Below are 27,449 nucleotides of genomic sequence, written 5' to 3' on the forward strand. Positions count from 1 at the left end.
GTTCCATCATATATGCAGTGGAACTGAAGGTTTGTTGGTTGGTTGATTGATCCAGCGGACCTGAGACACACGACCATCAGGGTTAAAACGATGCAGATGATCATGTGATCAGTCAGCTGTGGGTGTTTTTCAGTGGAGCAGCTTTGCGTTTCAGAGGCTTTTCTGGGCTCAAATTAATCCACCTCCGACTCAAACTGATTATTTTAACGTCACAAAAATGAAAAGATTCAAAGTAAAGCTCTCATCAGTTTCCCTTTTCAGTCACTGACCTCCTACAGTTCCCAGAATGCCGTTCATCATCTTCCTAGACAAGAGGGCGGGACCTCTGTCCTGCTCTCTGATTGGAGGCGGGGGCCTGTTGAGTTCTCGGGCGGAGTCTACAGGGTCGGGAGCAGGTCGCGACAGTCGAGCCTCACCACCACCACCCGCCTCTTCTTCTCCTCCGACCCTTCATCGTCGTCCTCCTCCTCTGCTGCCGCCGCCTCCTCTCTCTCCTTCTTTCGCTTCCCTCTCTCCTTCCTCTTCTCCTCCTTCCTCTGCTTCTTCGCCTTCTTCCTCCTCCTCTTCTTTTCCATCTCTGCCGTTTCCTCCACTGCTTCATCCTCCTCTTCCTCTGCTTGCTTTTGCACTTCATTCAGCACCTCATCCTCTTCCAACTCTACTGTCGTCTCTACCATCTCCTCTTCCTCCTCATCCTCCTCCTCTTCATCTTCTTCTTCTTCTTCTTCCTCCTCCTCTTCTTCTTCTTCCTCCACCTCCTCCTCCTCTTCCTCTTCTTCCTCCTCCTCCTCCATCTCCTCCTCCTCTTCTTCATCTTCTTCCATGTCTGACATCTGTTCTCCTTTGAGGTCTTGTTTCATCTTCATCCTCTGTCGTCCATTTGTGAGCTGACAGGAGGAAACACAAAGTTAAATCTGAACATCTGCTCTGAATGATGCTCCCGTGTGTCAGATCAAACCAAGTAATCTGATTGGTATTTCACATGTTATGTACTTCAGTTCCCTGGTAACACCCGAGGGTTTGACTAATACCTGGAATAAACATTAACACCCCATAAGGTTCCCCGGCTCACTACAGTAAATAGGACAGACCTGAAATACGAATTGGCAACTAAGGAGATATTTCTAGTCTGCTGAACTCATAGAAGCCCCTGGCTTAGCTATTAGCCAGAAAGTTAACATATGCAAGCAAGATTCAAAGTCAATAACATTGAGTACAGTTGACAAAGAGTAAATATAATTTCACAGCGTGTTTGACAAGATTTTTCCAAACAAATGATCAGCTATGAGCGCTGTCGTCTGGCTGGAGACTAGCTGCAGTCGAAAGAAGCGAGTTGAATGGCCAATGGGATGTGAAATAATCATTTATGAGTTCAGAGGGGCACAAAAAGAAGTTCAGATGGACAGTGTACTTCTTTAGATGTATCCTGTCATGAACTTATTTGTTAGACGTGAAAGATTTGACCTGACTTAATGAAAAGTCAGAGGATCCCCAAAAGATTGGGTAAACATTTCAGTTCAGTATTTCAGACATTTTAGGAGTGAATGAATTCCTCTTCAAGCTGTTCTGGTCAGCTGATGCTTGAAAGCCCTCTTTATTGTTAGCTGTTAGCCTTTAGCTGCCAGTGTAGCTGATGAGAGACTGGGAATGCAGACTAGGTGTCAATTATTGTCAGAGGTTAAAGAAAAAGTCAGCTGTGTTCCATATTTTTCTTATTGTCAACAAATTTCAGGAAAACCCAGAGAATCTGGTTTAATAATGGAGAGATTTGTTTGTTTAGCAAGTTAGTTTTGAGCTCTTGAATCGTGACACTCACCATCTTCTTGCCGTTTCGGAGCCTGTTCAGCAGTAACCTGACGGTGTCTTTGTTCTGACACAGTCCCATGGTGTTGAGGGCGTCCAGGGCAGCGCCAGAGCAGCCCTGCAGGCGGAGCTCTGCCCCCAGAGCAGCCTGAAGGAAGTTGTTCTTCCAGATGTTCCTGGTGAAGAGCGGGATGGAGAGCGCCACCACAGCCCGCCGCTCCAGCAGCGTCTGTGCCTGCTCCTCCGTCATCAGGCTGCCACACAAACAAAAAGAACAGATGTTCAACAACTGAAACCAACTGTCTGGACCACCAGGATTCCTCAACTTTCCTGATTTGGACTTACTGGCTGCTCTTGGTGAGGGTGTTGAGGTCAGGGAACAGCGAGGTGAGACAGGAGAGGACGAGTGGAGCTTTGTCCTGGGCCCAGTTCAGACAGCGACGCCAGGGGAATGACGACAGCGGCTTCCTGCTCGACACCTTCTGATGGAAGGGATTGTCTGTCTGCCGCGTCAGCGCCTTCATCTGAACCACCACCACGAAACAGATTATAACACCATCACATAATAAAAAAAAAAAAGCGCTAGTTATCAAGACTTAAAGGGGTAGTTTTAAGTTTCTGAAGCAGGGTTGTATCAAAATAGTAATTTAATAATCGATTTATAATTAATTACATGATTAATGGTTGCAGCTCTACATTGCTTATCTTCGTACACCGGTACACCTGCTGCTTCTTTAAACTGGCAGCGTATCAGCCGCCATCTACTATAATTAACACTCTGACTATTATTAAGTATACCATACAACTCAATTTAAAATAATCAGAACTGTCCATTTAAAGCAGGGCATGTTTGTCCCTGACTGAAAGATGTGTCTTCTGTCCTCACCTCCTCTTTCAGCATTTTGCTCCAGAACTCCATCATGGGTTTCCGGGCACCTTTGGCGGACCAGAGCGTTTTCAAAGCGGCCTTGTAGCAGGACTTGCTCACCAGCTGCGCCGCTCTGCTCTTCTTTCCCATCCTGCGACTCTTCTTTCTTTTCTCTCTCGCATCCGACTGCAGACGCCAACACCAGAAAATAAAGTTGCAATTAGGGAGATGGGTTAAAAAGTTTGAGAGATTATTTTTAGTAGGGCTGCACGATATTGGAAAAAACTGACACTGCGATTTTTTTTAACCCTGCGATATATATTGCGATATGAAAAAATACAGGAATTTTCACCAGATGACTTGAATAGCACTTTATGCTACTGCTGCCATCTCGTGGACAATTAACCTGTACTGATCTTGCGCCTCACTCCATATGCAGGGGCGTGATGATTAAGAATGATTAAGAATGATTGTGATTGGTGGATCACTGCGCACAGTGTGTGTCAGGTACCCTTGAAATCGTTTGCCTCCTACATTGCCTGACCTGCGATGTGACTATTGTGCATACGTACATTGCGATGACGTTGCTCAAACGATATATTGTGCAGTTCTAATTTTTAGTCTCTGATTTTTCAGAAAAATTAATACTTGAACTCTCTGACTTGACTTCATCAAAGGGACAGTTCATCCCAAAATCAAAAGTCTATGGTTTTTCGTCTTACCTGCAGTGCTTTTTATCCATTGATACAGTTTTGGTATGAGTTGCAGAGTTTTGGTGATAACTTCTGCTTTCCATTGAATATTGAGGTGACACTCTGGTGCTCAAAGTGCCACATAGTTTCTGTCATTTTAGGTCGTTCTTATCAGGCAATTTGTTCAAGTGGTTTTAATCCATTATTTGATGCTATAAAGAGGGAGTTTAACATCACGTTTAACACCTGATCACTGCTGACGCCATTAAAGAGCTGTGCGAGCATTTCAGCGACAGAAGTAGGGATAGAGTAGTGTTCGCTGCACACATTGTCAAGTTGTGGTCGGCCATACTGCTGCTGTCAAACTGAGCGTGCAGCTTGCTCATTGTTTACAAACTGTAAGAGGGTCTACAGGTTTTGGAATACAGTATGGCTTCATCTGTCATCCATCTTTAGACAGACATCTCTACGGCTGATTTCTCCAAAGCTCTGCTGCTCTCACCAAAACAATCTAGATGGATAATTTGCACTACAGGTAAGAGGAAAAATGTGCATTTTTGATTTGGGGGGGTGAACTGTCCCTTTAAGAGTACTGTGCAGAGACGATATGGGGCTAATATGGTAGAATCAATTGTGACATCACTGTTATCAGTATATCGTGATAGTATCACAGTATCACACACACCGGTTTGACCACAGGCGGTTTTAGCCACAGAGATCTCTTCCCGCTCGTTTTACGCTTGCATTTGCTCCTGATGACCTGCGCGCAGATCTCACACAGGAAGGACTTCTCGTTCACGGTGGCCTCCGGGAAGGCCCACCGCACAGTGTCCGGGGTGGTGAAGGTGAACACCGCCCTCCGGTTGAAGCTGCGGCCCTGACGCTCGAACTCCGTCCTGCAGCACGAGCAGTTCTTGTCCTCCGGCCGCCTGACGCGCGGACGGCCGCCGACGCTTCGCGGCTTACCGGAGGTGACCACGGTCCTCTGCGAGGGTTCTCCGGTCTCCACGTCGTTTCCACCGGGGCAGTCCACCTCCGCACCCACGGCCGGTTCCGGGAGCTCTACCGACATGGTGTGCTGCCCCGGGGCGCTGTGCTCGGGCTCAGCCGATGCAGTGAAGCTTCCCATCGCGGTGACTCCATTGTCAGCCACCGGTGCACCGGAGGAGGAGGAGGAAGACGCCTCCGTGGAGATGAAGTTAGTGGCAACGGTGTGGGCATAGTCGTGCTCGTTGGTCTCTGTCGGGGGTCCGCTTCCCTCCTCGTTCCCCGCGGCGGTCTCGGTGTTCTCAGTCGCCATGATAAACGGAGGAGCTCCGGTTTTAATCAACAACGTGAATCTGCATAAATAAGAAGCGTGTCGGTGGTCATCTCTGTCCACACAGCAGCAGCTAACAGGACAAGCTAACAGTGGAGCCCGCCACAATAAAACCCGATACTTCACACTGATGTTTCAAAGTAAGAGCCTCCCGAACGCTTCAAACTGCGCGTGCAGTAAAGTCTGCTTAATCTGACAGAACAGCGGGGACTAAAGGAAGACTGTTTTTAGTGTGTATAGATCCAGAGCAGATGGAAAACAGAAGAGCTGTGACCAACAGGATGTGGAAGACAGTCATAAACAAAATAGTTTCCGTGTTTTCTGTTAATGAGCAGGTTGTGCTGGCGCCCCCAGGTGGTGGGAGGTTTATACTACATGTCTCTATTAAGTCCACACCATAGTCTGCACTAGATTAGAGGCTCTCAAGTTTTTTCTAAGACAAGGACTCCACATAAGAACATATACCAGGGATCCCTCCTATGAATGTCGCTTGGAATCATTTTATATTTTTTAAACTTCTACCATGTTATCCTATTCTTTGCAATCTTTATATTTTTATATTCAGTTCTGTTATACTATGTGTATTTGTATACTTGGTATAGTGTATCATTGTATATTACTCTCGTATATTTTTATATTTTAGTATAGTTTGTTCTTGTATATATTTTCTATATTCTCAGATATTCCATAGATATCTATCTTTAATATTTATATAATGTGGCAAGGATTTTCTTATACTGTGTACTCAACTATTTTCATTTAGTTAAATGTTGGGATTTATTTTTCTGTCTATTTTTCTCTTTTGATGTTTACACATATATTTACTGTATACTTACTTTCCACGTGCTGGTGACTTGCTGAAAGAAAAAAAAATAGATGGATTGCAGTGGCATATCCAAGAGGGTTGATAAAAAATTTACTAACTTAATCCTTCAGTTTCTCACAAACATTCAAAATCAGCACATCTGGTGATACATAGTTTTGACTGAACAGGAAGGGTAGTGGAGAACAAGTACAAAGTAGCGGAAAATTTTAAAACTCTTGTAAAGCAGGCTACAAGTGCTTCGAATTTGTACTTAAGTGCAGTACTTGAGTAAAAGTATTTAGTTACTTTTCACCACTGGGAGAAGGGGGCCATTCTTATGAGTTCATTATTTTTTAAAACCTCACCTACATCTCTGAGTATATCCACTATGTTTAATTCTGTTACTCTCATCCTCATAGTAACAACTCTTATTTCATACGGTCTTATTTTGATAGGTCTCACCGGAAGTTTGCTAAGAGTCTGTGCCCGACGGTCGTGCTTAGAAGGGAAACTCAGATTGGCAAAACGCTCGCGAGAATTGTACGCGTTGTTTACTGCATTGTGCACGTTGTGCAAACTAATTATGTTTTAAGCTGCGAAAACACTGTGATTAAAATCTACACAGATTTGGAGACAAAACGAATTAGTTAGAGTCGGGGGGGGGGGGGAAGTCATCTTTTGGATGAAAACGTTGCCTCTCGCGATATCTTTCGCGTGTCTGGGGTTACCTCTAGATCAACCGTGTCAGACTTGAAGTGGTGTATCTGATGGATGTAAATGGACAGGTTAGCTAGGAGCTTTTACCCCCAGCTGTGATTGGTGTGAAAGGAGCAGGCAGCAGTAATGGAGCGGTTATAGGTAAGACACGACTGACTTTCTAAAAAAAAATATTCAATCTGTCAAAATGACGTTGTGACGTCTTCTTTTACACATCATGCTAACTAGCTGTTAACCGCAGCGAGGCACTGCTGCGATTAGCTTAATTCAGGAGGATGGAGAGACAACAGCGTTTAGCTAATCATCACTTACAACAGGTTAACATCACCTAAATTTATCACAATTGTGTGGAAAAACAGTTTACAGTATGACACAGTCAAGTCCAGCACCACCATTGACCACAGTTTAAACAGCTGACAGTGTCAGCAACAGCTGACATGGTGCCTGTATTGTATTGTATTGTATTGCTTTGGACTGCACGTGTATTTAATAAACTGGTCATTCAGGGCGTGATAAGGTGCTAGTAAGGACTGCAAGTTAAGGTTATTGTCATTGTCTGAATAGAGACAGAAATGTCTGAAAATAATGAAAAATTATACAATTTCCTGAAGCCCAAGATAAGTCTTCAAATTCATTGTTTTTCCAACCATCAATTCCAAATATCAAAATTATTCAGTTTACACTGATACAGAATACAGAAAAGTAGAGAATCCTCACAAATAAGAGGGTGGAACTAATTAATGTTTGGCTTGTTACTGTAATTTTATGCCAGTCGGTTTGTTGATAATGTCTTTCCACTATTACTTCTATCTCATCCAATTATATTTACTGTTAATGAAACAATCTTTAATGGCAGAACGCGGGAGAAATGTAATGTAATGTTCGTGTGTGTTTTCATTAGGGCATAGTCACCTAAAAATAAGAATCACTGTGTTTTTGTTACCTTCAAACGAGGGTATGATCATTTTACATCATTTTCATTTTAATCAATATTGTCAGATGTATCATTATTCAAATTTATTTACTCTCTAAGGTTGCTATCAGTATCAGCTCCAAAAGTCCAGTATCAGCTGCTGGACTCAAATTAAAATGATTGTGGTGTGATTTTCATGAGGATCTGTGCCAAACAAAGATGTTTTCTTAGGTCTGTAGAATGTGATGTGTAGACCAGGACATCAGCTTAGAATGAGCCATTTATATCTATCTGTGATGCAGGTTCTCTTCCAAAGACGCCATTTATGTATATTGGTCCTCTTCCACAGATGCCACCATGTTGCATCATCATGTTTCTTTAGCAGCCCACGACAGACAAACCAAACACTGGCTCTAGAGAGCGACTTTCACATTTTGCATGAGTTTTTCATGGCCACCATAGGTTTTCCTACATGCTTGTAGGGGGAAGGTGAGGCAAGTTGTTTGCAACCTGCAAGCTCATCATCAGATACTAAATCCTACACACTAGTTCTTTAACTTAGGGAGACAAGATAAGCGGTCACAGATAATTACCTGCTTTTCATGGCTGACACTAACCAATAATTTCACTTTTTGTATTTGAAAATTATGTGTATATAACCTGCACACCTGGGGGTAAGAAAGGCTAAGCTGTTCACTTCACCAAATATAAGTGACATCACTATTACAATGAGAGCAAAAGAACAGTTCTGACTTTCATTTCTTCTAGTAAAGTACATAAAAAAAACTTCAAATATACTTTGACTTTTATAGAACATTGTGCCTCAGAATTCCAAAGAAATGCTTTGACAAAATCTGTTAGATCAGGTGTTATTATAGTCGATATTTATTGACTGTAATTTAATTATTGGAATAATGAATAACAATTGACATCTTCAAGAGTCCAACAATCCAACAGTCCAAATCCCGAGAATATTCAGTTTATTATGACATTGAAGAGAGAAAAGCAGCAAATCCTCACAATTGAGAAACTGGAAACAGTGAATGTTTAGCATTTGGCTTAATAAGTGCCTCTGATTATCTAATTTTCTATTAAACAATTAATCAAACAATTATTTCAGCTCAAGGACTGATGGAGTCAAAGCTCTGCAAGCAATATTTATGTTGACTTTATTTTTTTAACCTTCAGGTACCTGCAAGTCTGCTTTTTATTCAGTCTTAATCAGTTTATTTGTCAGAATGCACCACTGACTGACAGAAACTGCTGTTAGTCTGGGAAAATACATCAGTGTGTTCATTTCGCTGACCTAAGCCTTTCCTTTAACAGTTCAATAATCAGCTAATGCATCATCTTTATATGCAGGCTATAAATAATTAATATAGAAACACAAATTACTTGTGCTGTGAAAAAAATAACATTTTAAATCCATCATAATTTCACATAATATCATAATATCACATCCAGCAGATATGGAGCAACATTATCATGTATATGTCTATTTTATAAGGACCAATGTGAAGGATTTAGCAGTGTCTAGTGGTGAGCTTGCAGACTGCAAACACCTTGTCTCACTCTCCTCTTCCAAGCATGTAGGAAAACCTAGGTTGGCTGCAAAACTTGCAAAAAAAATACAGAAAAGGCCATTTGTAGAACCAGTGTTTGGAGTGTAAATCCTGTAAATCTTACACGCTGCTCCCGGTTTGGTCTCCACCAACCCCTGAGAAAAATAGCTGATGCTTTAGCTGCCAGGTGTTCAGTTTGATGCTGGGCAGCCAGTGTGCAGTGGGTTAAGCTGCCTGCTGCTGCTGCTGCTGCTGCTGCTGCTGTTGGAAACGGGGTTTATGAAAACAGTGAGACTGACTCAAAACAGTAAAGCTGCGGGCTGGAAAACTTAAATAAGAGGCTATAAAGCTCAGCAGAGGCGAGAGTGACTGCAGAGCAGGGTGATACTTCTCTGTTGGTTTTTCCCCTCTCTTAAATACGCAATGTGTAAATCCTGCCATGTGTACTCTCTCACATTAAAATGACAGAAATGTAGTTTGATGATGTTGTGAAGAAGTGAGAGAGTTATTCACTTTTAAACAACCACCACAGCTAGAGTTATGTTCACATTATGACTTGTCATGTGCACCAACGTCCTTTTTCACTCTCTGATGTATCAGAAAATATCCTGTTTTTTCCTGGAAGCTGTAGCAGTTAGTAGCTTGCTAACAACTGTTAGCAGGAAATGCCCCGTTACCTGGAATAATTAACAGATTTCTCTGCATTTGAACATTGTTGGAAACATTTGATTTGGGATAAAGTCATGTAATGTACACAATTCAGCAAAATATCTAAGACATGCCTAGCCTTTTTAGAGTTTTTAATGTGGAAATGTCACATATTATAGCTTTAAACAACTGAATGTTTGATAATACATTTGGATGCTTAACCAGCTATCTAAATCAGATTACAGATAAATTCATCATCATGGCCTCTAGAGGAAAAAATGCTTCACTGGATGTAAAATTTCACCTATGTGAACATCACAGAACACTGTAAGTTCTGTCTTCAGCCGTGGAAATATTATCAACATCCAAGGACTTCACATCTAATAAAAAGAAACTTTTAAAGTTACAGGGAAGATTAACATCAAACATTAGTTTTACAGAAATCGAGTTAGCCAGCTAACCTGTAATACTACTACTACGGCTGCTGCTGATTTTGATTTTGGGACTTTAGGTCTACTAATGCTGCTGACTGGGATGATGTGTGGGTAAAAACTCAAGCCACAGAAAAAGTTTGTAGCAGTCTAGTTGAAGTTTTAGTGTGAAGTGTGAATAGCGTAAAGGCAGTTAAAGGCATAATATGCAGAATTTTCCTGAAAAATCATGGAAAGTATAGCAATTAGTTACTAGCTAGCAACAATTAGCAGGAAACACGCCATTACCTCAAATAAATTACCCGTTTATTCTCATTTATAGACTCAGAAAAATATTCCCTTTGAATCATCACTTGACTCACTAGAAATGTGTGGTGGCAGCTGTATCTCCCTGCTCTCTGCCTGTATTTTTCATTAAAAAGTAACGGAAAGTAATCAAGTTACATTACTTAAAAGTTGTTTTCCTTTGATTAAGTTACTGCATTTTTTAAACAAGTAATTAGTAACTGTACTGGAGCAAATTGGATAGATTACACACAGCTGTTTTTCATTTTCTTCCTTGAGCTTAAAAAATCTCCACACAGCTGACATGATGGCAGCTCTGCTGACTGGTTACTGTACTCTTCACATGACACATGCTGCTCATCTGTGTTACTGTGACACAGCTCTCTTTACGGCGTGTCGCTCAAAGTTTAATTAAGCATTAACGGGACAGTTTAAGCTAATGAATCGTATCAGATTATACTCTTTGTTTGTTTGTTTGTTTGATTTCCCGATATCTGGTCCAGTGATTTTGGCTAGTATTGGGCCAGTGCTGATACTGAAGCTCAGATCACCACATCTGTAATGCAAAGACTGATAAATTGTCACTTGAGGCAACATCTGGCCAGAGTGAAGACTGTAGGTTTGAAAACTTTAAAAAAAAAGTGGGGGTAAGAAAGAAGTGTGTTTTCCAGACCTCTATAGCCCGCTTCTCAACTCTTAATGAGGCTAGCAGCTACAGGCTAAATTAGCTGCTGCTAGCATAGTACACATGAATATCTGATTAAACTGGTCTAGTGGGCAAGTTTCATTATGGGTAATTTAGGTGCCAGATTTTGACAAGGAAGAAGAATGAGTGCAATAAAAAAAGATGATTTTTCCTGGGTGTTTTTGATAATTTTCTAAAACTGTCTATTAATTAAGACTGGTTTCATACTCAATTTGCAGCACACTGAATTCAAATTGACATTAAAATTAAAATTGAGAGGTATCTAGAGGTTCCCAACCTTTTAAACCACAGCTGGGTCTGAGTTTTGATGTACGATTTAATCACAGCTTGTTAAAATTCAGAGTGAGTTTCATTAATCCGCCACAGGGAGGTTCATTCATGTGTTTTAAATCTCAGTTTGTCTCTGAGACATAAGAAACGAGGTCCACATCCCCTCCTCCTGTGTCTCTCGCTGGCTGGCAGTTTATGGACACATCAGGGACGCAAGACTAATCAGCCAGATGATGTCTGGGCCATGGCAACGCAGCATCAGCTGGCTGCCTATATCCATGGCAACCATCTCACAAGCTGTTCGTCCTCTTGTTGCAGGTGTTGGAAACACAGAAATGATCTCCTCAACAGTCTGACCTGAAGAGAAACAACACACACAGCCCAAGGCTGCAGATGGAGAATGGAGACCTGGGTCACATGGTGTGTGTGTGTGTGTGTGTGTGTGTGTGTGTGTGTGTGTGTGTGTGTGTGTGTGTGTGTGTGTGTGTGTGTGTGTGTGTGTGCAGAGGTGTTTTTTTCCTTTGCTGCAGACATTTTTCTGTCTGAACTGTCCCACTTTCTGGCAGTTCAGCCTTTGGCCAGTTGAACAATGTTTGACATTTCAGTGATGGCACATTCTTTCGTGTGTGTGTGTGTGTGTGTGTGTGTGTTTGTGTGTGCGTTGTCTTGTACGTCCATCTCTGGTCTGTCCTCAAGGTGGGCTGGACATTCAAATAGTTGTTTGAAATAGAGCTGCAACAATTAATTGATTATTTAATTAATTGCCAACTATTTTGATAAATGATTAATCCGTTTGAGTCAAAATTCTCTGATTTCATCTTCTTAAATGTTAGTATTTGTTTGTCTCTTTACTCTTTTATTACAGTAAACTGAATATCTTTGGGTTGTGAGTAAAACGAGACAGTTGAGGATGCCAACTTGAGTTTTTAGAAACCAATGATAAACATTTTTCACAATTTTCTGACATTTAAAAACAAACAACTGTTAATCTACGAATGAAGAAAATAATCGGATTCGGATAATAGATTCACTTTAGCGATGCACCGATTCAACTTCCTCTGTCCTTAAAGCCACTTTTTAATTGGTTATGAAACAGTCTCAGTTTAGCATTGATGCCTCTGTATGACCTACATAAGCAAACATGACCATCCACGAGAAGATTGGCTATTTCCGTATAGTTGCCACCTGGGTCGGATTCTCCATGAAATCAGTTTAAATAAGCCTCGGTTGACATTTTCCCAGGCAAAGTTACAGTGAGTTGTATGTTAGCCAGTCAGATACAAGCAAGAGAGATATTAATTTAGATCGTTTTATTTTTGATGTTATATTTTGTGGTTATTACAGTGGAAACACTAATACCTTTGTCCACAGGGGCCTCCAAAATCAACACAGTATGAAAGTTCCATGTTGTAGCTTTAAGTCTGTGCTGATATTGAGTAAAGATCTGATACAAGAGCTCTTATTTTTCCAAATTCAAGTCAGTATCAGTGTAGCTCACTGTGGATAACTCAATCCCACTGCGACTTGGTTGTCTTGGACCTGTTCTTTTTTGATTATCCATAGACAAAGGTTGTGGATCATAACTGGTAATTTTTGTCGAGGTTCCAAGTGAGATTAGCCGAAACTAAACGTTGGCAAGAAAACACAGATTGGTCAGAAGGAATCATCAGCTGCTTGACACCAAGCAACCAGACTCGTCTGTCTTTTTAGTCTCGCTGCATTCAGCCATTTGTGAAATAAAGTTTGTCTCCCTGCTGTGACAGACATACTGAGAATCAAGAACACTGTTCCCTCAATATCCTCCGTTGTTCCTCTGTTTGTGTTGTGTTGAAGATGATATCACAGCAGCTTCATGCAGAATTGTTATGATGATCAGATAAGGCCCCGTGTTAATAAAGCGTTGTTGTTTTTTTCCTGGCAAAGGGGGCTAGGGAGAAAAAAAAATACACTGCATGTGGTTTATGATTGACATTAGCAAGGAGCTTTATTCTCCTCCATTATCATGATTACCAGGCTGACGAGTTCCAATCTAATGTATTGTTTGCTTGAAAAAAAAGCAAAGGTGACAACACCAGCGCCTTTCTAAAAAGTCAGTTTTATAAGTCGAAGCGCTCGGAGCGGCTGCACAAAAAAGGCGGAGCGCTCAGGAAGTAAAAACTGGGAGCTGCATGCTGCCACGTGTGCTGTGTCCTCATTGGGAACATTTGAAAAAAGAGGCTGATGCTCAGAAAAAAAAAAAAAATACAATGCAGACACCAGCTCTAAGAATCCCACCTGCCTTTAGGGAGTATTACCTGCAGTCGAAAAGAAAATCAAGACATTGAGTTGTATCATGCAAGAAGGCTTAACCAAGAAACAAAGGATCTTTTTGATATTTAGTGTATCTGTAAGAGATCATTCAGTTTTAATGGTTTGGATTAGTCATTTAGGTGTAATGGTGAAAAAAGGGGCCACTGAAGTGATATAAATGACAGTCGTGGTTTTCACAGTTTTCTTTGTCAACAAACAGTTTAGATATCAAATATTTAGTTGATACTTGTTAGTTGAAGTTACTTGAAAATTTGCAACCCTTTGATGTAAATACAACGTATTATGAACATCTTGTAAGACCTGGATACTGGACCCAGAGATGGCGTCTGTTCAGTCCAGTAGGAATGACTTGCCTGGCTATATGCCAAGAAAGCTTCCGGTTTTCCTTAAGAAGTATGCAGCCCGCTGAATATTCACAATAAAGTTTCTCCTGCTGGCCTCGCCCGCGAGTTCCTGCTCGGCCCATAGACTTATAGATTTATCATAACCACATCTTCGAAGAGCTTACGCAAAGATACTTTTACAAATAAAAAACCTCCATGGGTCAAAAATTCATATTAGAAAGAGTCATAATTGATCTTGTTTGCAGATGGAGATGTCCTGTCAACAGGTTTACAGATGTCTTTTTTTTTATAATGGGGGGAAAATTCTTGCTGCAGGGGAATTTTTCGCTGTAATACCTCGAGTGGCCACTGGGCAAAATTAAAACCAAGGCTGAGGGGCGGCACTAGTGTCTCTTTATACGTTGAACATCCATGGGTTGTATATGTAGGTAAAAACAGAGGCACTTTGCTTTATGGTGTCAGATTTGGTTTTATTTTGTTTATACATTACAGTGAAGATAAAAAGGTGTACATGTATTTTTAGGTGTAATCACCTGATTACGTGTCAACAATAGCTACTGTTCTCCCAAATAAAAAACTGAGCTTACTACGTCCTTCTGTTCAAACTTACACAAACACAGATTCCTTCTTGGTGTAATCTGTATTGAGAAATGCCTACAGTGTTGTCTCTGACTGCTGTTTCTGCTCTGTCCAGATGGGGGAGCCAGTGACTCTGAATGTGGGCGGCTGCGTGTACAGCACGTCTCTGTCCACGCTGCAGCGCTACCCAGACTCCATGTTGGGAGCCATGTTCAGAGGAGACCTCCCCACTGTCAGGGACGCGCACGGAAACTACTTCATCGACCGTGACGGGCCGCTGTTTCGGTGAGTGTCAAGTCAACAAATTCAAATTCAAATCCAAAATTCAAATCACAAGGGGCTTTTCAGTCTGTAGAGTGTCCAACTTCCTGTAGCCTTAGACCCTCAATTCAGATCAGGAAAAAATACCTCTGAAACTCTTTTTAATGGACAAAAAAATTGAAGAAACCTTAGAAGGAGCAACTGAGAAGGGATCCATCTTCATAGTTGAACAGATGTGCAGAATTGTGTGTCTGTGTGTGGCAGAAATATATATTTTTGAATAGTAAAATCTCCTGCTAGCTGATCAGATGAATCACTTTTACCCTGCTGTAAACTCCAGCAGGGATGGGAATCAAGAAACGTTCCAAATCGTCTTATCCATCAGAATCGTTTGCGTTCAAGCATATCCATTCATTTTTATCATTTTTTATGTATTTCTGACAGTTACAGATTAGGGCTGAACGATTTTGAAAAAAAACATCTGATTGCAATTATTTTCACTGATATTGCAATGTACGATGTGATTTACGATATTAGAGGTAATGGATATTTTTACATCATTATTCTTATTTTGATTGAAAAACTTTTTTTAAATGACTACAGAGTGATTTCTTTGCAGGATTCTGTATGAAATTAAGATTTTTTTTAAGTCTGTAGAATCTGATTTGTAGGACAGATCATCTCTGCCTCACACCATTCATTAATTTAAAGCTGTCTAACACACTCTACCTTTAAAAGATATTGCACCTCCTGCAATCTGAAAATTGCAGAAAACTGTATTGCGATTTTGATAAACATTTGAATGATTGTGCAGCCCTGTTACAGATTGCAAAACAATGTCAAACTCATGCATCTACGCTGCTGGAAACTTACAACAAGAAGGAGTGATGATGGAGAGGAAGAAGAAGAAACCACCAAAGCGTGGCTTCTTTTCATGACGAAAGATAGACACAGTATTAGTTATAATATCTGTAAAATGAGAATTTCAAGTAAGAGCCAAGACACCAGCAACATGGTTAAACATCTTTTAGCTCAACATGGGCTTGAATTCCAGGAATGCCACTCTACGACACTTAATGCTTGACACTCAACGCACAAGTGCCACTGCTTCTCAACCGAGCAGCACGTCCGTTACTGAGGTCAGATATCCTGTGTTATACTGTAATAACATTAGTTTCACACAGGGGGGATTCAGGATTTTTTTCTTTTTCTGTTCTTCAAGAAAACCTAAAAGAAATGGAATGCAGGACAAATGTTTTCTTATTTCATCCATTATAGATGATGACAGACTGCAGCTAGCTCTGAGGCTACAGCCAACAGAATCACATGTATGTCTTTTTTTCTACACTGTGTTCAGACTCAGAGATAATAAAACAGTAACATTGATGCTGTAAAGCTGCGTAGGCCCACTGTTTTAGGAATGAAAGAATCTGACCAATAAGCAGAATCAATCATTATTGGTCATTATTGTTAGTGTATCGATACATTTCTAGCAATTCCCCTCCCTAGTATTGAAGCATTTGCAAATAAATATGTTTTTGGGTCATCTTTGTGGTAGTCGGCTTGTGAAGCTAGCAAGCTAAACATGCTAAACACTGGCACGTTAACATAATTTATTATTATTGTTCTTGCATAATTTTCATGCATATCAGCATCTTAAAGGGACAGTTTGCCACAAAATCAAACAGAAATATTTTTCCTCTGGCCAACTAGATAGTTTTGGTGTGAGTTGCAGAGTTTTGGAAATATCGGCTGTAGAGATGTCTGCCTTCTCTCCAGTATAATGAGACTAGAAAGAACTCAGCTTGTGGTGCTTGAAGCACCAAAAAAATGCATTTGAACAATTCAACATCAGTGTCTCTTTCCAGAACTCGTGACCCAGTTATTCAAGATAATCCACAGACCATGTTGTGAGCATTGTCATGCAGGAACTGTTTTTTTTTTCCTGCACTAGAATCTACAGGAACTACTTTCTTTCTGCTAGAAAGAAAGTAGTTCCTACATGAAACAACAAGCTCTGTGGATTATCTTGAGTAACCAATTCATGATTTTTGGAAAGAGTTGAATTTAAAAAAATTTTTTTTTTTTTTGCTTTTTTGCTTTGAGCACCACAGGCTGAGTGCCATTAAGTCCCATTACACTGGAGCGAAGGCAGACAGCTTTACAGCCGATATCTCCAAAACTAGATGGATAAATAACACTACAAGTAAGAGCAAAAATCTGTATTTTTGATATGTTATGCTGAAGTCCACGACTGCACAATTTATTGCAATAAATCTGCAGTATGGCCAAGTGCAATATCCAAATCACAGAACCAGAACCAAATCACAATTTTTTTGAAAAAGGAAAAATGTGTGATAAAAACAGCTTTATAATGAGGTACTGTGGTGCTGCACAGATGGCCTGGACTTGACCTCTGTTGCCCCCTTCAGGACAAACGCAGCATGCTAACATGCTAATAGTTACACACTCAGGAGCCACTTTATTAAGTACACCTTTCTTATATTGGTTAGGACGGCCTCTGGCTCCAGAACAGCCTGAATTCTCAGTGTCATGGATTCAACAAGGTGCTCGAAACACTCCTGAGAGTCTCTGCTCCGTGTTTGTTGACATGATAGCATCACGGTCGCTATAGATTTGTAGACTCACAGTGATGTTGCCCAGTCTGACGTTCTACCTCGTCCAAAACGTGTTCTACTGGACTGAGATCTGGTGACTGTTGGGGTCATCTGAGTGCACTGAATTAATTTTCATGTTTATGGATCCAGCTTGAGATAACGTGTGTTTTGTAACATAATGCGTCATCCTGCTTGAAGTACCCGTTAGAAGGTGGCCAGACTGTGGTCATGAAGGGATGCACCTGGTCAACAACAATATTCAGATGGCTGTGGTATTTAAACAATGTTCAATTGGCATTTAGGAGCCTGATGTGTGCCAAGGAAATATTCCCCACACTCTCACACTACCACCACCACCAGCAGCAGCTGGAACCACTGACGCAAGGCAGGATGGATACAGGATGTTTACACCAAAGTCTGAACCGACCATCTGCATATCACAGCAGAAATTGAGATTTTGGCCTTTCTTCTCTGACCTGTATTTTTCTTCATGTCAACAAATCTCATGAAAAGACCCAAACCAGCAATTCTATGATCAAGTATTGTCTGTGTATCAAAGCCTGATATATCTTATTCCTCTGCGTCATAGAGCTCCATTAGTCGCTTTTCCACTGTAGAGACAGAGCGCATTTAAGCCCCACCCACACCTCTTAAAACACCACAGTGAGCCACACTGTTGCTCTGGTTGACATGTTTAGTCATCACCATGAACTCACACTGTAGTTAATTTTGACTGAATCCCACATTCAACATCCTGCTGCTGGAAATACTCACAAGAACAGCAAATGTGGATTAATCCGCCATGGAAAATAGTCCCAAGCAAATTCACAATTTCCTCCTGTTTTCTTCCTGACATTTGTTGACAGCTACGGTGACCAGCTGTTTTAGGACACAACTGAGCCTTTTTAAATTAAAATGATATACATTTGTGAGCTGTTTTTAAAGATTTACATTTTCTACGGGAATTAATGAGCTTAGCTGAGTGCCATTTATCTTGTGAGGCAGCTGGATTCGCAAGATCACGTGTCCATGGAAGTGACTTGTCTTGAAACAATGGCGGCTGGTGAGGAGGTTTGCATAGATACTGTGATAGCATCAGTTATGTCAGAACTAGAGAGTATTTATTTGTTGAAAGAAGAGCAAAGAACGGTACTGAAGGCTTTTCTCCATGGAAAAGATGCTTTCAATCTTCTCCCAACCAACTTCAGCAAGAGTTTGATCTAACTGGTTGAAGTTAGCTCGTGTTAGACCTGAAAGACAGACGGTTCATCCAGTCCCTGTCCTTTTCCAAACATTTTCTAAGGACAACTTCCCAGATCATTCTGTGTAACAAACCATCTGGCATGACTCAACATCATTGACAATAACTGGGGAAACAAAAGGTGTGTCAGAATGACAGCATCAACAAACTCTTGTTTAGGGCTGAAACTAACCATTATTTTCATTAGCAATTCATTTGTTGATCATGTTCTTGCTTAATCGATTAGTTGCTTGGTGCATAATACGTCAGAGAATGGTGAAACAATCAGTTTCCCAAACCTGAAGATGACGTCCTCATATGTCTTGTTTTGTCCACAACCCAAAACTATTTGTCATAGAGGAGTAAAGAAACCAGAAAATATTCACATTTAAGAAGCTGAAATCAAAGAATTTTGATATTTTTTCCTTAAAAAATGGCTCAAAACAATTGTTCGATTGTCAAAAAAGTTGTTAATTGATTTAATCGACCATCAATAATGAATAAATTGTTGCATGTCTAATGAATTAAACTTTGCTTGACTCTAGGGAAATCAAAGCGTAGAGACAAACAAGCACAATTTTGTGTTTGTTTTTTTTTTTTTTTTAATGGGTTTTGCTGACAATACGAATAATTCAGCACAACAAACACCTTGTCCCATAAGAGAGAAGTGAAACAAATTTTGCAGATAAAGGTAAAATTAAATGTCAGACAAACAGAAACAAACATTTCTCACTCTGCAGTTGAACGGCAGCTCGCTCACCTCCTGTCTTGACGGTAACTGACAGCTGAGAATCATCAGCTCAGCAGTCCGGACTGATCCTGTCTTTGTTTCTGCTGTTTCAGCTACATCCTCAACTTCCTGCGGACGTCAGAGCTGACGCTGCCGTGCGACTTCAAGGAGACCGAGCTGCTCAGGAAGGAGGCTGACTTCTATCAGATCGAGCCCCTGATCCAGTGCCTGGGAGACCCCAAACCCCTGCTGCCCTACCCGTCCGACACCTACGAGGAGGTGGTGGAGCTGTCCAGCACCAGGAAGCTGTCCAAGTACTCCAACCCCGTCGCAGTCATCATCACCCAGCTCACCATCACCACCAAGGTCAGTGGGAGCAGGTCTGGTCAGCGAACGGTCGACACGTCATGGACTGTATATTCCCTTCATTCATTCATTATCTTATTTTCCTGTCGATCCTGCTGTCTCCTCCTGTCAATGTATGTTCCCTGATCATTCATGGAGTCAAACGATTCAGAAAAAACACAAATTTTTACTAAATTTTTAACATTTTCTCCACCTGAACAACAGCATTCCTCACACTTGAGGTTTACTTTAAGGGGGGTTCATACATTCACTTGTTCCTTCTGTGAATGGGAACATTTCCATCTGTACATTTTCATATTTCAGTTTTAATGCTGATGAGAATAGAATTTATTTCTGTTTAATTAAATAGCATCATAACAAAAGGTGTATGTAGATGATTCAGAGAACTAGTGCTGTAAATTGTACAAGAAACCCTCTAACCTGGTGCAATATTAAAAATATGAATGTTTACATTAAGAAATGACCCCAAAACAGTTAAATTAACAGTACTATTACTTTGAATGAATTCTTCATTTTTAGACATTTTAATTTAGATACATTAATTTCAAAGTATGTCCGTAAGTTTTCTTCTTTTCTGCAGCTCTGCTGTCTGTCATGTTTCTGGCTTCGTTGTGAACTAGAAGGCTCAGACGATGTGCTGTCAAGCTCATGTTGCACAATATTTGGATTCTCTATCTGTTGTTCATGATTTTGTTCTGTCTAGTTGTTGTTAAGTGTTTTTATCGGACCGGTCTAATGTCTGTAAAGACTCGTTTCAGTAATTATCCTGTGGAAATTTGCCTTACCAAATGATAAGCTAACTGGCTAGCCTAGCTCGGTGTGACTGTGAACACGCAGTTAATCTGGTCACTGCAACGGTTGTATAGTATTCACACAGGGAGTATGCTGATCACATTTTACAGTCCTTACATGCTTCAGTTAATGTTTCTGTCCATAGCAAGTCACAGATATGAAGTAAAGAACTGAAATATAACTGATGACTGACTGACTATGTAGCTAGTGGTCATTTTGCGGCGCATCAGCGAGATCTCGTGCCAAAGGCTGGTCATGTGAGACTAGTGGGGTTAAAACTGCAGGCTGCACCACACATCCATGGGAGAAAAGACACATATTGAAAGACCGATTTGGGGATTTTATTAAAAGATATTGGACTATGCAAAGGAAAATTAATTTGAATTGAAAACCCAGCTCTAATAGCTGGTTAATCAGTAACTCTGCAGGTTGAAACTTGCAGGAAAATTAATGAAGAACTTTTGTAAATGTGTTTGTGCATTTGTCTCTAATTAATTAATTTAATTTTCTCCCACTTTGCATGCTGGGAGGCCACAGCATTTAACTGTTCTGTTACTGGAAATCTGCTGTTATCTCCAGACGTGGGAATACTAAGTTGTTGTTTTGTAAGTCTCAAGTCTTTGCACTCAAGTCCCCAGTGTTACAGACTAGTCACGCTGAGGGGTTTATTTATAAGTTCTGGATACTAGCCCTGACCTGGAGTGTGTCGGAGAGAGAAATCTGGACTGGTTTACAAGAACAGAGATTATAGCCGAGAGGTGGGTTAGTTTACAGCGGTGAGCAGGTCCCTCATCCCAGGCCTCGTCAGCGCTTGTCGCAGCCCTTGAGAGCAGCGAGCTCCATCTTGTTTTTTCAGTTTAGTTTCAGTTGGATGTTTTTTATCATTAAGTTGGAAGTTGTTGCGTCTCCATCTGTAATTGTCGACCTGCACTTTTTGCATACTGCATTTTTTGTTGACCACCTTGTAGATTTGTACAGCAACATAATTATCTTTCCAGCTGGAGCTCAGTAATGCAACGTTACTTCTTCATGTTTCTCTCCTGCAACTTTAGGTTGGATCGGTTCAAACAAAGTGGATCTGAGGAATTAATTAGTTATTGATTAATATTGTAAATGTTAGTTGAATCAGAAAATGAAGGAAAATTAATTGATTTGTGGATTCAGACTTTCTGGTGGAAGGTATCAAGTATTTTCAAGTGAAAAGGCTCAAATTCAAGTGAAGTCTTGAGTCATTTTTGTTTAAGTCCAAGTTCAGTTGCAAGTCTTCTGGATTTTTGTGAAGTTGAGTCTAAAGTCGTCAGATTTGTGACTCAAGTCCACACTTCTCCCTATTTTCTTTTGGGAGTTACAAAATAAGATTGGCTTTTATTTTCTGGCTGTATTAGACCATTTTTGGTAAGGTTGGAAATCAAAGAGCCAATACTGATGTACGGAAATATAAATTTCTATGATTTTTGCATTAATGTGATAAAGTAACTTAATTTTTGAGCTATTTAAATATCTTACCATTGGTTGGTTTATCTGTTTTGTCCATAAGTTTATAACCTTTGTGGAAACTTTCAAGGCTCATGGTGATTGGGATTTTACATAAAAAATATAATTACATAATTTTAAAAAATACCGTAGAACAAAATATATCAAAAATAATATTGATTTTAATGAAGTATAAAAATTCAAATGCATATAAAAACAAAATCATAGTTAATAAATAACACAAGATAGAAAATATTAAATAATACATTTTAAGTAGTCACATGACTCTTTTTTTTTTTTTATTTTAGGTCCACGCAGTGTTGGAGTCCATCTCGAGCAGTTTCACAAAGTGGAACAAACACATGATGGACACCAGAGACTACCAGGTGTCCTTCACCTTCGGACCGTGTGACCACCAACAGGAAGTCAGCCTGCGTGTCCACCTGCTCGACTTCATCTCCAAAGCTGTGAGGAGCTTTTATCTCATCTTTGAAAGTTATCCTCCTGGCAGAAAACAGTTTAGATCAGACAGAGTACTTCAGCGTTAGCTCAGTGGTCGACATTACAGTGTTTATTTGTTTTAAAAACGTGATGTTTCTTCATGAAATCCACAAAAAAAGTCACTTCTTTGGTTTCTGGATGTTAAAAATAAGTGGTCACCAAGAATGAGTCTGTTTTTGGCTGAACTGCAGCAAAGCGTGGCCAGCACCATAAACTTTAGAGTCTGTCCCTGAGTGAATGACTGGTGATGTTATTGATTAGTCATTGATCAGACGGGTGTTGGAGTTTGACCATTGCTCTTTCAAAATGAATATCCAAATCACAGAACTAGAACCAAATCTCAGTTTTGTTTTGTTTTTTTTTGGGGGGGGGGTTGGAAAATGAAAAATGTATGATAAAACACCATTATAATGATGCAATCACAGAGTCCTGACTTACATCTTCACAAGCCTTTTAATCACTGTTTATGCTCACATGACGTGACAAAGGCCTCTGCAGATGGTGTGTGAGCTACAAGCGTGCAGAGAGGCGTGTCGGGGCTCGACATCAAGAACCAATTCCAAAATAAGAATTTCAAAGGAGTCGTTAAGAAGTGCTTATTGATTCCTACACAAACTTCGCTGATGCTACTTTCAGATTAATCCATGTACTGCAGGTCACCAGGCTGCACAGTTGCTAGAGCATTCGCCCCGTGTCCTGAGGCTGTGAGTCCTCTGCAGCAGCCGTGGGTTCGACTCGCGCCAGTGGCCCTTTGCTGCATGTTGTTTCCTCACTCTCTCTCTCCCTGTCCTGTTGTATGTTCAGCTGTCCTAAGAATTAAAGGCATAAAAGCCCCCAAAAACATATTTTTAAAAAATTTATACTGCGAACACCCACTGTACATCGACCTAACGATATGACTGTATGACGACCTGACCTGTCTATCTTAAAATGAAAAACCATCTGCACGCAGCGGACGCATAGACCTCAGAAACTGGGAGGTGCACAACAACACACATGCACCCTTATATTGGGAACACTGTCGAGCATAAACACAGCTTTACAGCGCGATGAAGACAGTCCTCAATTACGTCCTCAGGAGCACATCGACCACATACACACTCCAGCCATATACGAGTCTGAGCTTAGTCTTGTTTTTAATAAAACAGCATTTTTAAAAATCATATGGTGATAATATGTGTTGCGGTGACTCAGTTTGCCTGTGTCTTTATTTTTCAGGGTTTCACAATACGCAACACACGTGTTCACCACATGAGTGAACGGGCCAATGAGAACACAGTGGAACATCACTGGACGTTCTGCCGACGAGCGCGCAAATTTGACGACTGATGAACGGATGGACTTAACTGACAGACAAAAATATATGTGATCGGAGACTTGCTGGTGTTGGTTTTGTTGTTCGTGTTTATGTTCTGTATGTTGTGTTGTTTTTGGATCATTCCCTCTGTCTCCTTGGAGCTGAAGCACAAGTTGGTACATCATCACAGATTACCTTTGCTTTATCGTATACACTATATGGCTAAAAGTTATTGGACAGCCTTCCAGTCTTAACACTACAGCATACAATAACATTTTAGTCAACAGCGTGCCTCTAACTTTGTGTCACCAGTTTGTGGAAGGCTCTTTCCTGTTTCAACATGACAACGCTGTACCACCTTGCACAAAACCAGAAAGAATTTTTTTTCCCCATTTGGTGAGGAAGAACTTATCTCAACTCCATCCAGCAGCTTTGGACTGAATTTTAGCGCTGACTGTGAGCCAGATCACCCAACATCAGTGTTGGAACTCACTAACGCTGCCTGCAGACAGGTTCCAACATCTGGTGGAAAGACTGAAACCAGAAGAGCGGAGGCTTGTTACAGCCTCAGTGTTTGGGTAAAAATATGTCCAGATACTTTTGACCACACAGCATTTGGGACAGGAGCTACTGTACATATCTCTGGAATATCAGCAGTATCACGAATCTATTGTACATCAGTCAATATTAAGTGCAAATAAAAGAATGTGGAAAAATATGATCTCAGGTATTTTCTTTTATTTCGTGTACCATTCTCACAGATATTTTGGACCAATATATCCACATTTTTTAAAAATCTGTCTTGAAACAATAGCCGGGTGAATACTGACGCAGGTGTTTCTTGTTGCAATTATTTCTTTAGTTCATACTGGAATCCTTTCCTAAAGTGCTTCCAGTGTTAATGATGGGTGATAAATTCACAGTCCTCAGTTCTGTGTAAAAATATGTGTTCAGAAGTTTATCTGAAGCTGATATGAGGCTTCTGCAGTCTGAGTTAGACAAACTGAGCATCATCCAAAGGTAGACTCTTTTTTTTTTTGTTTTCATTCCTGCTACTGGATCATGTGAGTGAGTGTATGCGCAAGTGATCAACAGACCTAAAGCTCTTCCTAATCTTGCATGCTGCTTTACCAATCAGACTATTTTTTTGTGCACATTCATGACTGTGTGCTGAAGGACCTCTGTGATTCAGAATTTTTGAAAAACCTTGAGAACCCCTTTTTTTAATGGCTCCACGCCGGCGACAGCTGTGAACACAGGCATTGTGTTTTCCTTTCATTCCATTCTTGTGAACACGATATCTCGCTTTGAGCAGGGGTCTGCAACCTTGATGAGCAAAAGAGCCGTTTTTAGCCCCCAAAAAAGAGAAAAAAAATATCTCTGGAGCCACAACTATTACTACTATTATCTCTTTTCCCTGAACGTTTTTTTTTTTTTATTTGACATCCTTAGCTAGCTTATGGAGACTCAAGAAGACACCGTTTAACTTTAGAGGAAAAGCCATAGATGCAAACGGGCTTCATAACTAAAAACCAGCTGAGACCATTAAAAATTTCAAGGGAAGGTACTGCAATAGATTTTTGAGCCCAACTCAAACTCTTATGCAGTTAGACATTAAAAAGGTTTGGTGATCTAAATCTTTAGTTGAGATAATTTCCTTTTCTTCTGTAGGTAAACTTTGTGTTTTAGAAACTCAAAAAAGTGCTTATAAAAGTTTGGTCACAGTGAGCTGTGAACCTGATTTGTCATTTGGTGCCTGAATATTAAATGGTTTAAACTGAAAATACTAAAATTTAAACACAACATTCACTTCAATTGAATGAATTTACTCTATAACTTTTTTAATACAATTTGTGAGTTTCTAAAACTCAAATATTCAAGTTTATCTAATGAGGAAAAGTAAATAATCTCAACTAAAGATTATTAGTTGGTAAAACTTTTTCAAAACAATCAAAACTCAAAAATCTACTGCTGTATGTTGCCTTGAAATTTTGACTTATCTTAAGTTTTTCATAGACCTAAAACAATGATAATTGAAATTTAAAATGTAAAAAACATGGCTCCAGAGCTGCAGATTGCAGACCTCCAATCTTGAGGAAATTTCTTCAAACTTGGCACAAATGACCACTTGAACTTAAAGATGAACTGATGAGATGTTGGCGGTCAAAGGTCACAGTAACCACACCGCCATAACCCAAGAATTCATGTATTAATTATAACAAAATTACACCAAAATGTGTGAAAATAGTCTCTAAATGAAGACAACATGTTTCTCACTGGGAATTATTGACTGGAATTGTACAAGTGTGTTATAACTTCCATTTCGCAAAAAAATACACTTAACACTTTTTTTTAATTAAATTCCTTCAGAGTTACAGGTCAATATGTTATGAGTTCCATAATAAATTCTTTCAAAGTCTTCACTACATAGATTATATGAGTCTAGAAATAACTTGACGGGTTGATGGAGACAAACAATTGTGAGGCAGTAATTTTATATTTTGATGATCTGTTTTATACGACCACTGACAGCTGACCTCTCACTCTTCTTAACCAGCCACTAGGGGCCACAGGTGATCAACGACAGCTTCAGTTTGAGTTCTTGCTTCAGTTCGGGACGGCGCATGTGGAGGGCATGTTAGAGTTCAAACGATGTGTGCAGAACTTTGCAAATCTCCGCTGTTTGCAGTTGTGGTGGCATTGCAGTAGGTGCTTCACCATCTGTGGCCTTGCTTTATTTCAATCGACCCTTTGCTAAGCCCCGCCTCCAAACAGCAACTGTCCAGTCATAGGTTAGCAGCTATACTTAGAGCTGTCAAGCTTTCCATTTTTCTACATGTTGAAGATGTGCAGGAGGCTCTGAGAAGAGCGATACTTGGTGTGTCATGAGTCTGGAAGGCGACGTCTTTTTGTAGTCTCTCGATTACGTGCAACACAAGAACACGTGTGGTGAATTGATTAAATTTTGTTTTCATCTGCTCTAACATAAGATGCAAACGTTAGCACACTCTGGGGACTGCTTGGGTTTACTTTTTGCTAAAAGAATAAACTCTATTGCATCGAACTCTGACCAGTGACTTCCTTTGAACCTTTGGGACTCCAGCAGACGTGCAGCTGTGTCGTAGGTTAAGTGTTGGTGTAGAGATCCAGGCTTTTCCTCTGTCCCAGTATGGACTTCTCATCTCCAACACTTGGTACCAACCCTCCGCAAGACTCCCACTGTGGAGAAACTGAAAGTTAAACTTTAGGCAAAAGTCCTCTGACGAGCAAGAACAACAACCAGGAAATAAACAATGTATTTTGATTAATCTGAGTAATATGTTTTTAATTTCACTTATTTATGTAAAAGAACTTCAAACAAAATGGAGGAAAAAAATGATTGTAGAGGGCAATGGCTTGTCAATTAAAAAAAAAAGTGACTTGGACTTAAAAGAAGAAAACCAACGTGTGAGACTGAGCAACAGGAGATTAGACTGTGTTCACACTGAAAACAGAACAGCAAAAACAAACACAAGAAGCTGGACTTGTGTTGCCATGTTGCTCCAGTTAAAGGAGGTTTGGTTTAAATAAAACATTTTTGAATTTGAAGACTCATCAGATGGCAAATCACTGCACAGACTCACACTGTTAACAATTTCAGATTAATCCACTCATAATGTGTGATTGCTCATATGTGATGGCCAAGGGCCAAGTGGCCAAGCTCGACTTCCTCTCACCTTTATGTCATTGCTAGAAGCTTCGTGTCAGCTGTCTCTGAATGAGGAGGCAGTGTTTTGTGATGTAGGGCTATTGTTGGTTCAAACGCCACCTGGGTGTCATTTTTAACAGCTTGTTGTGTCAGTACATAGGTGGACCCCAAACAGCCTATGTAAATTCACAAATGGCACATGCACTTTGGTGGTACAAAAGTTTTGGTTAAA

At 40.3% G+C, this 27,449-nt stretch overlaps 2 protein-coding genes across 4 annotated transcripts; one reads left to right on the forward strand and one right to left on the reverse strand.

Annotated features, from left to right (window-relative positions):
- On the reverse strand, nucleotides 1-5,087 carry LOC146332126 (uncharacterized). The gene is made up of 5 exons (XM_084739497.1): nucleotides 4,049-5,087; nucleotides 2,690-2,857; nucleotides 2,149-2,327; nucleotides 1,817-2,057; nucleotides 1-887 (listed from the first exon to the last, which is right to left on the reverse strand). Exons 1-5 carry the CDS (start codon nucleotides 4,661-4,663, stop codon nucleotides 378-380), a joined length of 1,713 nt encoding a protein of 570 aa, XP_084595623.1. The 5' UTR covers nucleotides 4,664-5,087; the 3' UTR covers nucleotides 1-377.
- Nucleotides 4,540-24,241, forward strand: kctd6a (potassium channel tetramerization domain containing 6a). Of its 3 annotated transcripts, none has more exons than XM_084739518.1 (6): nucleotides 4,540-4,561; nucleotides 11,337-11,438; nucleotides 14,367-14,536; nucleotides 19,214-19,466; nucleotides 22,040-22,198; nucleotides 23,451-24,241. In XM_084739518.1, the coding sequence occupies exons 2-6, from the start codon at nucleotides 11,412-11,414 to the stop codon at nucleotides 23,559-23,561; spliced, it is 720 nt and encodes a 239-aa protein (XP_084595644.1). In that variant the 5' UTR covers nucleotides 4,540-4,561; nucleotides 11,337-11,411; the 3' UTR covers nucleotides 23,562-24,241. The 3 variants fall into 3 exon arrangements, with proteins under 3 accessions (XP_084595644.1, XP_084595636.1, XP_084595652.1); XM_084739510.1 differs by lacking the exon at nucleotides 4,540-4,561 and adding an exon at nucleotides 6,201-6,344; XM_084739526.1 differs by lacking the exons at nucleotides 4,540-4,561; nucleotides 11,337-11,438 and adding an exon at nucleotides 6,213-6,344.
- The last annotated feature ends 3,208 nt before the right edge of the window (nucleotides 24,242-27,449 follow it).

Source organism: Lutjanus erythropterus, chromosome 2 (genome assembly GCF_056507025.1).
Source record: "Lutjanus erythropterus isolate fLutEry1 chromosome 2, fLutEry1.hap2, whole genome shotgun sequence".
NCBI classification, from domain to species: Eukaryota; Metazoa; Chordata; class Actinopteri; order Lutjaniformes; family Lutjanidae; genus Lutjanus; species Lutjanus erythropterus.